Source organism: Kwoniella shandongensis, chromosome 8 (assembly GCF_008629635.2).
Source record: "Kwoniella shandongensis chromosome 8, complete sequence".
Taxonomy (NCBI): domain Eukaryota; kingdom Fungi; phylum Basidiomycota; class Tremellomycetes; order Tremellales; family Cryptococcaceae; genus Kwoniella; species Kwoniella shandongensis.
This window is the reverse complement of record NC_089294.1, coordinates 516,975-532,037: the sequence shown is the minus strand read 5'-3', so window position 1 is coordinate 532,037 and position 15,063 is coordinate 516,975. Positions and strand designations below refer to the sequence as shown.

Here is a 15,063-nt window from a genome sequence, read left to right as displayed (position 1 = left end):
AATGCACTACAGCCCGTCATTCTCCATATGCGTCTGCTATATCGATTGGCACAGCTCAATGCTGCCATTTCCCATATAGCAATCCTCCTACTAACGAGAACCATACCTCGTCTTCCGTCTGTCTGAACGCTCCCATATTGGCCAATCCTTCAACGAACCAGCCTGCCGTCCAACCCAGCCAGATCCAAGTCCATGCAAAGCCTATTGCTCGTTCTAGGAGGACAAGCCACCCGGGTTCTCCTTCACCTCCCTTTTTCCACTCTGGATGAGTTTTCAGCTTCCATCCTCGCCAAGAAGTTTTGACGGCCGCTTCGACGGCCAACGCTAATGGTTGGACAAAGAAGAAGGGGGTCAAGATGTACCTCTCTCTCAAAGTCATCCGTGCACCGGGTGGGGCAAACTTCCAGAACAACTTCAAGACGCCGAGATCGTGATGAAGTCCAGATATACCAAAAACGATAAGACTCTTGATCAAGTTCTGAAGCATGAGTCGAGGCGAAAGCTTTCGGGTCGGCAGCTGAGGAGCAGTCGTAGGGAGGGGATGAGACGGCGAGACTTGACCTGATGGGTTTGGCGAATTTTGAGATGATGAGTTGGATGGCGGAATGGTGGGATGGGAAGATAGTCCAGTGTGCGTCAATCCTAACACCTTTTCACCGATAAAGATCCAACCAAAGACGTAAAGGAATCTTCGGTTGTACCCTTGCCACGTCTGCAGCAACTTGTTGTCAGGACGTTCAGTCCATGTTATATTTTTCGGAGACAACTCACCCTAGACCACATAGTGGACAAACCGGGATGTTTCCACAACTCAATCAAACTCCCGAAAAGAGGTGGCCATCCCCACGGACTCCACAATTCTCCCTCCCAGCCCATCATACCTCCTATGGTCACCATGAGCGCAGCAGCCTGAAAGTGCGTGGATTGGAGACCCCAATATACCCGAGTGACCACTGCAATGCTGTACAGGGCCTTGTGACTGCTCGTCATCGTTGAATAGGAAGGGGCGATACCGACCACATCGTGAAAGAATGATCTTCCCCAAGTCAAGTTTTGAAATGTTCGTACAGAGTCGTAAACGATGTAGGATACGAGGAATATCTTGGTCTGAGCCTTGAGCCATTGCCAGCGTGTCGAGCCTCGGGTGTATGGCGGCTTGACGGAAGATGACGGGAGAGGGCAACAGAAGTTCCAGCCGACACCTCGTATCGACCACCAAAGGCTGGCAGCCCAACAGAACTTGGCGAAAGTGAAAGGGGGTGGTATCGGTTCAGGTACCAGTGCGGTAGAATCGGTAGAGTTATCGCCATTGGCTATGGGTTTTCCGTTGGTGGTAGAACTCCTGATCTTGGACACAAGCGAAGATTTCGGGACCAGTCGGTGAAGGTTCTCTTCGGCAGGGAAGAAAACAAGCCATTCCAGTGTTCGAAAGGCATGGGAAGCTATTTGTACACGCTTGTCAGCATATCAGTTGTTGAGCGTCCGAATCAGAGATCTTTCCACGATTCAACTTACTTAGGAAGATGACAATTCCCCAATGATCAAAGCTGTACCACAATATTGGCCACAGAGCCAAGTATACCCAAATCGAAACGATAATCGGCGCTGCAACTCCAGCTCTGAAGAGCTTCCATCCAGGAGTACATGGCGTCGTGAGCACTAGCTGAGTAAGGAAGATGTTGAGGAAGCCAACGCTGTAATCGATAGGACCGGCGGGGTGTGGAGGAGGTAGGAGGGAGAGGAAGGATGAGAAGGAGAGCGACATTGAGGAGGGCGAGGCCAGAGTCGCAGGGGAGGAAACGTTGGCTAGGGAGGCGTGGAGCGATCCAGGAATGATTTGCCTATGAACGCAAGAAACAAGGACAAATGTAATTAGATCAATATATAGGCAACTGTCAAATTGGAACGCTTTGTCTTTGTGACGTTGAAATGACCGAGTAGTCCGTTGTAATCAATCGACCGTTCAGGCACCGGGCATCCCGAACGCGTCTTACGAGATGGCATAAGACGTCACAATCTTCCTTCCTGTATGCCATCTAACTGCATATGCATGTGCATCCCAGCCTGGAAGTTAGTCTCGCTGCCTTTGATATCATGTCACAAGCAGCAATTGACGCGAACGCGATGGCTCTCTATTGGTCGACTGGCAGCACTCATAACGGGTCATTTCTCACGAGACCACCTCAAGGACAATCCAGGCCGGCTTCCCGGTGACCAGCTGCTGAAACGATGACAACCGTGCAGAGGAACGCTTTATTAAACTGTACATATACAACGGGTAGTCTATGCTATACACAGTGTTTACTTCGTTCTCATCGTATTCCAATCTCCAGCTTTTGTTCTGCGGATGACCGTGCTCCCGGAAGGTCCAGCCGCCGTGTATCAATCAAGGCGCGGTCCACAAGGGGGCATGTAAGAATGATTGTTATTAGATCTCCTAATCGTCTCTCCAAGCGACCTCCCCTCGTGACCATCTCTCTGCCCATATCGCTCTCTTGTGATATGTCTTTCTTGCAGCTTTGAACTCTTGTATAAAGTCGTCTATCGCCTTGCTCTGGCTCTGCAAGGCGAAAGATATCAGTCACTTCTCCCCTCCATTATGCTGCACAATGATGACGACTCACTCGATCATTGAAGGCTGATGATCCTTGGATGGGCGTGCTACTTCCTAGACCACCGAAGTCGCCCGACGAGCCAGGAGCTGGCGAATCGACTCGTGATGGTGCTAAACTCCCACCACCCGATTTGCCCTCGATGAAGGCGCTCGCTATCCTTTCTGACTGTTCATCCTGGGCTGTGAGGGAATGCCGCAGTCTAAGATGGAGGAATGAGGGACGGTTACGCTACACAAGAACAACCGCACATTAGTCACCTCTACACCTCTATAGTCTACGGATCAGATGAGACGAGGAGGATGAGGGTCGAAGTCGACAACCATTACCTACCTGATATAAGTTGGCTTGAGCTTTCTCCAGCTCTGCCCATTTGCGCTTCTGATGTTCTGCATGAGCATAGGATTGTGCGGTTCCATCTCGGAGAGCGATCAGCTGATCTCGCAGTTCCATGTTCCGTCCTACATCAGTCATACAGATCAGTATACAGGTCCGTGACTTGCATGTCACGGAAACTAAGCATTTCCCCAGACTCACTTGCTATCTCATCATTTTCCCTTCCAAGCTTCTCGACCTCTCCCGCCAAATGTTGAACCTCTGGCAGAGAGAACAGAAATGCTTCGGTGAGCTCTGGTGATGATAAGAGGTCTTTGAGGAATGATGGAGGATATGTCGATAACGATGGGAATTGTTGAAGGAGGGGTGTTGACATGGTGGGTGTGATGATGGCGATGAGAGTTGATCAAGCTAGGTGCACTGAATTGATTCGATGGTGCGGTAGTGGATCCGCGGGATCGTACCTGGTGTGGGAATGTAGATCCAGTGGATGTAGATTGGGATCGTGGGAATAAAAACTCAATGAATGATGATCAGAGTTTGACGGTTAAAGGTTAATTGACGATAGAGAGTAGTCACCAAGTCTCAGCGGCAATACATTGAAGCGCGGTGCTCCATCTTTGGCTTGTCCTCTATCACCCCTTACCCCCAAAAAACGATTAACTCCGTTGGTCAACTGTCATCCTCATCAACATCACTCATCATCATAAGCATACCATATACCACTGATACAATAGACAACATACATACATAGATCGCGACTGCTTAGTAACTGGAGAGAGCATAGTCTCAGCTCACTGTGACGCCTGCAACCTTGACGTCACCGCGTCTGTAACAATATGGGTTCGACATCAGCATCAGCCTCAGCCTCGGCCTCAGCATCAACGTCGAGAACTCGAAATGCAACGTCCTCTACGAAGGAGGATATCTGGTCCGTCTCCTACGTGGATGAAGAGTGAGTATGAACATGCAACATCTTTAGCTCTGCGCTCGCTGCAGACGAAATATTCACGCGATCGAATCGCAATACTGAGCTGACATCGGGACGGATTTCCCATTACAGTCACCTGAAAGCGTTCTCGCAAGCACTCTCACTCTCCGATACCTTACCTCTAGAAGGCGAACAGTCCCCTTTTTCACCACGATCACCTGCCGATTCGCCAGGGATATCATCAGCTAGAAATGGTGGACCAGGGACATGGAATTATGGGCCAGATAATGGATCGTTGGACGCTCCTGGGCAGATGAATTTGGAGAGGGTGGAGAAGTTGACAGCAACTTCTGATTTCGCAGTGAGTAAGAACTATATGTATCTCATCCGTTTTACTCATGTGAATCCAATCAATGTCAGCCTATACACCAAAAAGTCTCGAGGTACGTGGTGACTTCGTCGTCCACCTTTAGCCAAGCTGACAGCCTTCGCAGGAGACCACCGCGAGCTGCATCACAAGGTCTGACATATCATCTCATTCGATGGCCTCTCCTCGTGAGTTAAAATCTCCGTGTATACAGACCGTACACTTCATCGAGAGCTCACACTGCCACCCCCCACCCCCAGTTCTTCATCTTTTTCATCATATATCTCGAATTCAGCGCCTATGTCATCACTCGACAAGTCGTTAACGTCTTCGAATGGGTCGTAGCATGGAGAGGACATAAGGCAAAACTGAGAAAGGAGTTGAGGAATGCTAAGACTTATGAGGAATGGGCAAAGGCGGCGGAAAAGCTGGACTCGTATCTTGGCTTCGATGAGTGGAAGGAGGTCGAGGAGGACTCGTATTTCGATTACACACTGGTAAGTGACCAACCCCTATCTCTAGTAACTGGCCAAGGCTATCGCTGACGTTACCATCGTTCAGGTCAAGCGAGTTCGACGCACATTGACGCGATTACGAGCCGCCAAGGACACCAGGGGACTTATGGATACACTGGCAATTTGTGTGCGGAGTAATTTTGCTGGTACGGAGAGCGTCAAGATGTACAGCGAGGTGAGCATTGGACACTTCTGTAACGCCTCTGTGCACAAAGCTAACGCGAAGGTCATCATGATGAACAGACATTTATCGGCACCAAATTAGCTGTCGAAGCGCATATTCAGGAAGTTGCAGCGTGTCTTGACTCTGTGAGGACTGCTACGGATGTAACGCTCGAGGAGAAGCGGGCCTTCTTCAGAGCTATCAACAAGCACTACGGGTCAAGCGCGTTGTGTCTGTCAGGTGGAGCGTCATTCGGATACTATCAGTGAGCTGATTCTCCCCCCCCCCCATGTTTCGTCATACTAATTGGGCGGTGTAGCTTTGGTGTTATCAAAGCTTTCCTGGAAGCCGACCTCCTTCCCCGCGTTGTCACTGGAACTTCGGCTGGCGGTCTCGTCGCGGCACTGCTGTGCACGCGGACCGACGACGAGTTGAAGGAACTCCTCATACCCAAATTAGCGGACAAGATCACAGCTTGTGAGGATTCTATAACCATCTGGTTCAAGCGATTCTTGCAAACTGGTGCCAGATTCGATACCGTCAGCTGGGCTAGGAAGGTGTGTCTATACGTTTTTCAACTCTTCAAGAGGAAAGCTGACGAACCGTTCCAGTCAATGTTCTTCACGAGAGGCTCTTTGACCTTCAAAGAGGCGTATGAGAGAACAGGAAGGGCATTGAACGTCTCTGTTGTGCCCTCAGATCGTCACTCGTGAGTTCATCCTTACCTTCAGTAAGTAAGATTATTCACTGACAGCGAATCTACAGGCCCACCATCCTGCTGAATCACCTGACTGCGCCCAACTGTCTGATATGGTCTGCAATTCTAGCGAGTGCTGCAGTACCGGGTATCCTCAACCCCGTGAGTGTCTTCAACAGGCGCAAAACAACAGCAGGCTGATTCTTTTGTCAGGTTGTACTCATGGCGAAGGACCGGAATGGTAGTGTCAAACCTCACAATTTAGGTGGATCACGATTCAAAGACGGAAGTTTGCGGTGAGTCAGAATGCCTTTTCTGTAAGGCCCTTACTGACTTGAGTTATTTTAGTGAGGACATCCCCCTCGGCAGTCTACATACCCAATTCAACTGTAACTTCTCAATTGTGTCTCAAACCAACCCTCATATCCATCTGTTCTTCTTTGCGCCCAGAGGCTCTGTCGGTAGGTCTTGTGTGTATGTTGTCGAAGGTATCTCCTGACTGACATCTCATCATACAGGTCGTCCCGTGGCACACCGTAAGGGCAAAGGCTGGCGAGGAGGTTTCATTCTTTCAGCTCTGGAATCGTACATCAAACTGGATCTGTCGAAGCATTTCAAAGTGTGTCTGAACCCCCTTCTGCTAAGTGACCCGACCTGCTGACAAGACTTTGGTAGGTTATCCGTGATCTTGACCTTATGCCTCAGATTCTTCAAAGCGATTGGAGCGGTGTCTTCTTGCAACGTTTCTCGGGTGACTTGACACTAACGCCGCGAAGCACAATCCGAGTGAGTTTGGTCTTACTTCTGCTTCTTGATGTCATCAGTGCTGACTTGGACGTTAGGACTGGTTTCATCTGTTGTCCGATCCTGATCGAGTTCAACTTGAGAGAATGTTGGATGTCGGAGAGCGAGTTTCGTGGCCAGCACTGAGAATGGTCAGAAACAGAATGACAATTGAGGTATGTGCAAGGTCGGCCATCCTGGTTACAAGTCGCTGATTACTTGATCTTCCCTTAGCGTGCCATCCTACGTGGGCGTACAGAAGTTCGGGCAGCTCTACACAGAGATCGCACAAGTAACGACCAAGAATCACCTCAACCCCAGCCTGACACCCTTGCCGTCCATACTCAGATCCCCATCGAGTCGGATGCCGATGCCGGATTCGCCAGTCGCACTCGTCGCGCACGGTATGCCAAAGCAGGAGGACCTGTCAACGACTTTCTGGAACCTGAAGCAGAAGGGTCAAGACAAAGTGCATCATCTGTTCGTAGGAGGAAGGGATATCTCAGAAAGCCTGTCAGATCGCTCGATATGGACACGCCTAGTGAGACGGAACACGAACCGATTCCCGAAAGAGCATCGACTCTTGGCAGCCCGCCACGACCAAGTTATAGCATCAGCATTGGAGAGACACTCCGACATGTTCGAGCTCCATCCTTATCTACTCTTAGCTCACCATTCAGATCCATGCGAGCGGCTCTCCCGTCCTCAGCTAGTCCACCCGACTCGCCATCTGCGTCGACAGCTCCACCTAAAGCCAAATCTCAGCTATCCATCACTCGTTGGTTTGGAGGAGCTTCCGAAACAAGCTCAGACGAGGACGACGATGCTGGACAGCGAGCAAATTCGGTGTCAGGACCATCTGAGGATGATATTCCGACATTTAGGTTAGATACGGCAGTGATGTCGGACGATGAGGAAGCGGTTGATGATGGATTAAGAGGGAAAACGCCTATTCCCGGTGGTGAGAGGGTAAAGCAACGAGAAATTGATGCAAGTGCAGCAGACGGGGAGAGGCTGAGACCGCAACGCGGAGGAAAGGAGAGGGAGGGGACTACGCCTCCGGAGCAGGATTTGCTGGATGGCAAGTGATCAGGAACAGGCAGAAGACGCGGAGTAGAATTGTGTGAGCTGGGTCGATTTGTGGCAACGGCGGACATGACATTTGTTCTGTGTTTGGAGGCATGTACGTGGCTAAGACATACTGTATCGAATCGTATCGTGCATAAATCTCATAGACATGCATCAAGCAGTTGTAAATTGCCTCCGCGCCTCCGCCTCCTTCTCAGAAGGAAGGCCATCCTCGTCGATCTGCTCCCTTTTCCCGACTACCCCGAACTGTCTTCGGGAAAGAGACTAACCCATCTAAAGGTGGCGCTTGATACCTTCCTGTAAGGTGGTGTGATCGGATCGGGAATCGAGAAACGAGAAAGAGAAAGGAATGACACAGCACAGCTCAGCAGAGATAAAGGAGGGTCATGGCGTTATCCTGTTCGAGGACAAGAAAGGAGGTGTTGTTGTAAGTGATCATTGCGCTGTCGGAGGCAAACGAGGAGGAGGGAGGACAAAACGGTCGTTATCATTCTCCTTTCAACTCGACTTGAATGTAAACCCGACGTGGTGAACATCAAGGCAGACTTGTACATGACGAAGATCAGAAATTAGTGTAATCACTGGGTATTTTGGTTAGTGGCGTTGAGTAATAGCAGTAACTCATCCAAGAGTGTTCTCAGGTGAATAGCGGAAAAGGAAGTTGATACAATGTCCACGCAAACGCAAATGCAAGGACGATTCCCCACTACGGCTTCCCCATTATCTACCCTACCCCAAATCACTACTACAATCACCTCTCCACCTCCCATACCAACGACGATCCACCCAGTGGCCTCGACCGATGGAGTACCTCGCGTCCCCTCACCTACGAATGGCCGCCCCCCCTCCCGATCACGCTCACCTACCAATCGATCCCCGACCTCTACACGACCTCTATCCCCCGACTTGCCCAATCGTGATGCGTTATATCTCTTCTCGAACTTTTCGAGTTATATGAGATCACCAAATGAGGGGAGTGGGGGTATCAAAGCGGAAGATTTCAAAGATACGATCAGGTTGTTAGATCATGCTAGGGTGAGTTGGGAATGGCAGTGCTTCATATCGTCTCGTCAAGGTTGCTCTTTTGTCGACATTGTGGACGTGCCAAAGAGTAGTGTGCTTAGCGGATGTCGACGCAAGCAAATGCATGAATTGGTTGTTGTGACAGGATATTTCAAGGCTGACACCCAGACTTCTTTCGCCACATACGCCGCCAGACCCTTACCTCTCAACCGGGTTCGAACGTCCACGTCCTCCATCTCAAATACAGATTTCAAGGCCAGACCAATACGTTTCGTTCGCCATACTCGTCAGGAGATTATCAACTCCCCTTGAATTATCGGGATTCAGTCGGGAGGTTGAGGAATCCTGTTCCTCAGCCTTTTTCGGTATTGCACGACCCAGTCGTCAAGATTGATTATAGTGAGTACGGCGAGTCAGAAAACATTAGTACCTGCCGGCAGTCAGAAGGCTCGAATACTTTAGCCGAGACGATGTTGACATTTGATTGTGGCCACAGTGGAGAACGGGGTATTTGACCCTTTGCCAGCTCAAGCGGTGTTCGACCACATTGCAAAACATTGTCAGCCGCCACCACGAATCATCGTTATCTCCTATGTCTTCTCCAAAGTCATTGAGTAGATATCAATTCTCCTTCGCGCTTATCACGTCCAGTGAATTCGGTACTGACAGTATTACTGGTACTGCGTCACTCAGCAACCACCTCTCCTCCCTTTCTTCTTGGGCACTCACTTCTTCGCCTCCTGTGTACATCTTCTCACCTATGGAGACACGTATTCGGGAACCTCAACCACTTCATATTGCGCTCCACCATGCTATCCCAATGTCAATGTATGCCTGGCCCCTAGAAGGTCCTTCGCCTACTTCTTCGATAGGTCAAGCGTCGCCACTCACGTTTTCGCCAACGGGTGGCGAATTCGTCAAACGGGGACGAGGTCGGGTTCGGAAGCGTCACGATGGCGACGAGGACGGTGAGACTGGATCGGAGTCTCCTACATCTCCAAGAGAAGGTCACGATGCGACTTCACCGATCTTGCTTACTCGACACCTTACCTCGACTTCTGATTTGGGTCAAATTACTGCGTCACCAGACAAGCCTGTCGGAGCCGTAAATGCGACGAACAACAAACCTCAACGCGGTCTGAGGAGATACCCCTCTGATCCCATTGCTTCCCTCACCGTGATCACCTCCTCCCCCGACTCACCAGAAGCTACCAATTTTGCTAGGCCACACCCTCTCCTTCGAAGTCCAACAGCAACCACATCTGCCTCTGTACCGCCACCCATCGACCGTATTCCATTGTGGCAACTTGCGCCCGGAGTCGGTGTATTACACGGGAGTACCTCCGCCTCTATCGGAATCAAATTGGGTGATTTTTCCGCCATCAATTTGGTAGGTGAGAGTGGTATGATCGATAAGTCCGAAGCGAAGAAGGAGATGAAATGGTCTGAAGTGAGAGAAATGGGTATTCGTACTTCGCCCCTTGTTCCAAACGATGGAGCTCGACCACCGGTAGTAGCGCCATTGCCTACATTGTTGGAGAAACCGATCTCGAGACCTCCTTCGACTAGACCCACCGCGACAGCGATTGAGATAGCATCGATACCCGAACCTGATCAAGAAGCAAATGATAGACCATTAACGGAATCACCGAATATGTTAATGATGACGACTACAACGAATGATGCGGGTATCACACATCTTAGTCCGCCAGAGATCGTGCCGAGGAATTTGATTAGAGAATTGTCAACGACGGAGAGTAGTAATCAGTCTTGGCCAGCACCGATCAGTAGAGTACCGGGATGGAGAAAGGGCAGGAGAGAGACCATGGAAGATACGATGGACGAGCTAGATCTGAGGCAGTCGGGGGATATACCGGAGGTAGACGAGATGTCGCGAGAGGTGCAACAGCTGCAACTAGATTCGCAGGATGAGGGGAGAGCTAGAGTGGTCGATCAACACGACTTGTTGGCCTTGTGGAATAACAAAGGTTGAGTCTCATAAGCAGTAAGACTGAATACAGAATGTAAATGCATTAGCTAGACATAATAGCAGAAAGACTCTTGTCAGGAAATCTGGGCGGATGGGAACCAAAAGTAGGGAAGATGACTCGTCAGCCAGAGCATGAGGTTGGCGAGTATAATGTATGGTGGTTTTCGATCGAAGGGCAATTTGTATTTGATTACAAAGCGGCTTGTCCTTGTTCTCTCTCCAGCGCTTCGAGCCTTCCGATTTGGCTATGGGTATACAGACGATTAGCGTTACATGTCCAATGATGGACCATGCCTCCGTCCCGGACTCACGCGTCTCTCTTTGCTGTTCTCCACCTTGCCAATTTCGCATCCTCATTGACTTTGAATCCAAAGATTCTTGGTTCGTATCTTTCCGCCTTTACAGCTACAGACGAAGTGGACACGCTGCCTACGGAACTTGGTCCTTCACCTCTCTGTTGTTGTCCAGCTACCAAACTCCTATTAACGTCCGCTACGCTGCTCGATCCGATAGGTTGTCCCTTTCCAGGTATCATCTGAGGATAAACCATGAATAACATATGAGGGAAGGTCGTCCCGAAATAAGCACCGTCGATCGTACCGTGTCGATTGGATTTGGGAGAGTAGATATCTTCACATCGAGGACAGTACAGTTTGACAGCTTTTTGGTAGGGGATGTCGGATAGACCGACGGGTAGGAGAGGTTGAGAATAACAGTAGACTCGAGGACATCGACCGAAATCTGCTTTGCGGTATTTCTCCAGCTGCAATCGAAGAAACGATCAGACCAGGTTGACTCTACGAGGCGAGCGTGTAAAGTCTGTTAGCAGTATGAACTTAACTCACCATCTTGGCGAGACCACGAGAAGTAACAATGTAACGAGCGTGGATCAACCCGTATAGGAAACGAGCAGAGGTCTCTACAGCTTCCCGAACATCATCGTCCAAGGACTCGTCGTCTGCACCAAAGACAGGGTGTCAGCAGACATATCCGTCGTATATATGTATATATACACGGTCACACATGCTTGCACTCTCTGGTCGAGCGAGAAAACGTAGACTCACCCAAATTATCTGTGATCAAGTTCAAAGCCCTCGAATACTCCTGTACGACCTCTCCATTCAATCCTGTCAAGTTGAAACGATCCAAAATGTAGTCTTCGTCAACTTCTGCAAAGTATTCCTGTGATCATGAAGCGGTCATCGTCAGCTACTTGGCTACCTGGCTGGAAAGATAGGGTCAAAAGGACCGGAAGGAAGTTGGAGTCGTCGACGTACGTTGCCTTTTGTTGACAAGAACCATGAGATCCAGCTAAAATTAACAACGAGGTCAGCTTCTTGCGACCGATCTCACCTCTTCCCGAGACAACAAACAGCTCACGAGTTGGAGTAATCACTCTCTGAGCCTGTGGATAGGTCGTCCATCGCAGACTTGATATGGGCTCAACGAAGGAAGGGTAGAAATTTGTTGGGTCGTGATCGACGCGGCTAAAAACGAGTGATGTTGTGCTCTATGTATGACGAGTTGGGGTCACCAAGCTGGAGTGGCGGTGAGAAGCAATGATGTGTTGCGATATTATGTCCAAGGAATGGATAAAGGTAGAGAAGAATAGCAATGGGAAGATGTGATGGATATCCTCGGCGTACTAGTCATCGTCGTCTTTGGCTCCGTGCTCGCTCACTCAACAATACAAAAAGGGGCGCCCCGCAAAACGCAACGTATCATCATACAACCTCTATTTACGGTTACAGTATCATCATTCTTATCCATATTGTTTCTCGTCTAATCCGCTCTCTATTCTTTGTGTACTTCTTTCTTATCGTAGCCTAAAGGGGATTGCTCGCGTAATATGGCGACCACAGCTTCACCGGGTCCCTCACGACTACCCCATCAACAAGCTCATGCTCGTCTCACACAACCTCCACCTGCTCCGTCCACGTCTGGCGATAGCGAGTCTACCGTCCTTCCTCCCGCAACGGAGAAAGGCCCAGACGTGGGATTACTCAAGGAACTTGCGAAGAGTGCATTAGTGGAGAGCCTGAATGATGTGAGCTACCATATAAATGCAAACAGGATGCGTGTTGATAGCGCTTTGTCGTGTATAGATTCAAGGTGCGAAGACATTGATACTTGAGCCAGCTCTGGCTGGACCATTGGGTCTCGTCACAGAAGTGGCTCTCCTCAAGGTACGTCTCGCATTCCTTCCGATACAGCGGCGAGACTGACCAATGGCTTGTTCGTGTCCGCAGCATCAAGCTGTCGACAAGATGTTTTGGCTCGAACCTGGTCCTCTGAACGTCAACACCCGGAATGTGGTCTGGCTCTGTCGACCCAAAATGGAATTCATGAGGATCATAGCAGGTCAGCCCACTCACTAACCACAGGCATCTCTGGTGGATCAAGCTGATATACTGAGATGAACAGAACAAATACGGGCTCAGCAGAAGAACCCGTCAGCATCTGGACCATTGATGTATACGATCTTGCTAGTCCCACGTGCGACAGAGCTTTGTCGAAAGGTCCTCGAGGATCAGGGCGTGGCGGGTGATGTGACCATTTCAGAGGTAGGTTATTCGACCATTAACGCAGAGGGGAAGAATATTATTGTACAAGAACAATGTTGACATGTGTTATTGCAGTTCAAACTTGAGTTCATACCCATGGAGGATGATCTGCTTTCATTAGAGATGGAAGATGTAGCTCGTGACGTATTCCTGGTGAGCCTCGAGCGTTACTAAGTACGATCATGGTGAAGCTTATGTCAACTGGATCCAGAACGGGGACGATACACCGATTTACTACTCGTCATTAGCGTTGATGACATTCCAGCGAGCTTTCGGACTGTTCCCCCGTATACTAGGCAAAGGTGATGGAGCGAAAGTAAGTCTTGACGTTCCCATCTGTATCTTTGCTTGAGAGACTTGATGCTCATTGAGCTTGGACAGAAACTCGCTACACTTTTACAACGGCATCATGCCTCTGGTTTCTCCCAATATAGAGAAATTGAGCCGTCAGATCAGGTCGATGGCCTCATCATCCTTGATCGGTCGGTCGACTGGGTGACGCCTATGTGCACACAGTTGACATACGAGGGGATGTTGGACGAGTTCATCGGTATAAACAACTGTGCGTGTTGATCAGTCGTGAACACAACACAGTGTCAATGCTGATGTGGTATGAGTAGCCCACATCGAGATCGACCTAGCTCTCATCGATCCCTCTCAAGCACCTCCAGCACCTTCTCCATCAACTTCTGGTCTGGCTTCAACTCCCATAGTAAAGAAACGGAAACATCACCTCTCTTCACAGAAGGACAAGCTATTCATGGACATTCGCGATCTCAACTTTGCTGTGGTCGGTATGCGATTGAGTAAACTTGCTCGGAGATTGGAAGGCGATTATGGCGGTGTGAAGAATCTGAAGAGCGTCTCGCAGATGAAGGAGTTTGTAGGGAAGTTGGGAGGACTACAGAGCGAACAACAGAGTCTGAGATTACGTGAGTGAAGCTTCATCCATGCAATACTACAATCATCTACTCATTGCTGATGTTGGTCGACGATGTCTAGATACTGGTTTGACGGAACAACTCATGCCCGTTACCAAGACGGATGAGTTCAACAAGAACCTCGAAGCTCAACAGAACCTTGTAGCGGGATACGATTCCCAAGCTCAACTTTCCACTCTCGAAGATCTGATGTATCAACAAGTCCCTTGGCAGACCGTTCTCCGATCTATCATCTTGATGTCACTCACGACGGGTGGAATTAAGCCGAAGAATCTCGAATCGTTCAAACGCGATTTCCTACAAGTTTACGGATACCACCATCTCCCTCTTCTGATCGCTCTACAGGATGTGAACCTCCTTGTTCGATCACCGCCAACGAGTCCTCAACCTTTCCCATCATTACGAAAAGCTTTACGATTAATAGTTGACGATATCAACGATGCTGCGCCAAACGATATTTCATATGTTTATTCGGGTTATGCGCCATTGTCGATCAGACTCGTACAATGTGTAACACAGAAAAATGTGATTTTATCAGGGACAGGTTCGGGCGAAGAAGATGAGCCAGGTAAACAGAAAGTGTTACCAAAGGCGCACCCTATAGTCGGCTGGAAAGGGTTCGAGGATGTGCTGGGGAGTATACCAGGAGCGACGGTCGATGTGAGACAGAGAGGGGAAGAAGCGAGGCGAGAACCGGCAAATGGTGAGTCAAATACCAACTCTAGTCGGTTTACAGCAGCCGGTACTGATGTTTTTTTTACGACAATTGCAGTCTTATCAGATGACCGAACTATGACCACCGTCGTCTTCTTCCTCGGAGGTTGCACCTACACCGAGATTGCAGCTTTGAGATGGATGTCCAAACAGACCAAAGGTCGTAGATTCCTCATCGCCACGACAGGAATCATCAACGGTAACTCGGTAAGTCATAATCCTTTGTCATGTTCGTGTGGACGCTTGCTGATATACGCTTCGCAGCTCGTCGAGAGTTTCGGCGATAGACCTCCTGTACCGTTGAAACAAGACTCGTAGAAATTGTATTCCTTTGCATG

General features: G+C 49.5%; 6 protein-coding genes across 6 annotated transcripts; 3 read left to right on the top strand and 3 right to left on the bottom strand.

Annotated features, from left to right (window-relative positions):
* Positions 1-55: 55 nt before the first annotated feature.
* On the bottom strand, positions 56-1,765 carry CI109_104645 (uncharacterized protein; the record flags this gene model as incomplete). The annotated part of the gene is made up of 3 exons (XM_032005955.1): positions 56-712; positions 772-1,442; positions 1,516-1,765. 3 exons carry the CDS (start codon positions 1,763-1,765, stop codon positions 56-58), a joined length of 1,578 nt encoding a protein of 525 aa, XP_031859739.1.
* A 672-nt stretch (positions 1,766-2,437) lies between these two features.
* CI109_104644 (uncharacterized protein) lies at positions 2,438-3,324 on the bottom strand (the record flags this gene model as incomplete). The annotated part of the gene is made up of 4 exons (XM_032005954.1): positions 2,438-2,560; positions 2,625-2,843; positions 2,946-3,073; positions 3,150-3,324. 4 exons carry the CDS (start codon positions 3,322-3,324, stop codon positions 2,438-2,440), a joined length of 645 nt encoding a protein of 214 aa, XP_031859738.1.
* Positions 3,325-3,787: 463 nt separating this feature from the next.
* Positions 3,788-7,493, top strand: CI109_104643 (uncharacterized protein; the record flags this gene model as incomplete). Its single annotated transcript, XM_032005953.1, has 16 exons — positions 3,788-3,903; positions 4,012-4,240; positions 4,300-4,322; positions 4,374-4,434; positions 4,507-4,743; positions 4,808-4,936; positions 5,005-5,189; positions 5,244-5,481; positions 5,536-5,633; positions 5,690-5,783; positions 5,835-5,917; positions 5,970-6,082; positions 6,140-6,240; positions 6,297-6,407; positions 6,464-6,580; positions 6,639-7,493. The coding sequence occupies 16 exons, from the start codon at positions 3,788-3,790 to the stop codon at positions 7,491-7,493; spliced, it is 2,790 nt and encodes a 929-aa protein (XP_031859737.1).
* Positions 7,494-8,162: 669 nt separating this feature from the next.
* Positions 8,163-10,509, top strand: CI109_104642 (uncharacterized protein; the record flags this gene model as incomplete). Its single annotated transcript, XM_032005952.1, has 4 exons — positions 8,163-8,528; positions 8,711-8,915; positions 9,013-9,130; positions 9,210-10,509. The coding sequence occupies 4 exons, from the start codon at positions 8,163-8,165 to the stop codon at positions 10,507-10,509; spliced, it is 1,989 nt and encodes a 662-aa protein (XP_031859736.1).
* Positions 10,510-10,813: 304 nt separating this feature from the next.
* On the bottom strand, positions 10,814-11,930 carry CI109_104641 (uncharacterized protein; the record flags this gene model as incomplete). Its single annotated transcript, XM_032005951.2, has 5 exons — positions 10,814-11,269; positions 11,352-11,464; positions 11,571-11,688; positions 11,784-11,817; positions 11,887-11,930. 5 exons carry the CDS (start codon positions 11,928-11,930, stop codon positions 10,814-10,816), a joined length of 765 nt encoding a protein of 254 aa, XP_031859735.2.
* A 425-nt stretch (positions 11,931-12,355) lies between these two features.
* Positions 12,356-15,043, top strand: CI109_104640 (uncharacterized protein; the record flags this gene model as incomplete). Its single annotated transcript, XM_032005950.1, has 11 exons — positions 12,356-12,553; positions 12,612-12,692; positions 12,756-12,867; positions 12,931-13,070; positions 13,146-13,223; positions 13,282-13,386; positions 13,452-13,632; positions 13,691-14,002; positions 14,073-14,714; positions 14,784-14,932; positions 14,990-15,043. 11 exons carry the CDS (start codon positions 12,356-12,358, stop codon positions 15,041-15,043), a joined length of 2,052 nt encoding a protein of 683 aa, XP_031859734.1.
* Between the last annotated feature and the right edge of the window lie 20 nt (positions 15,044-15,063).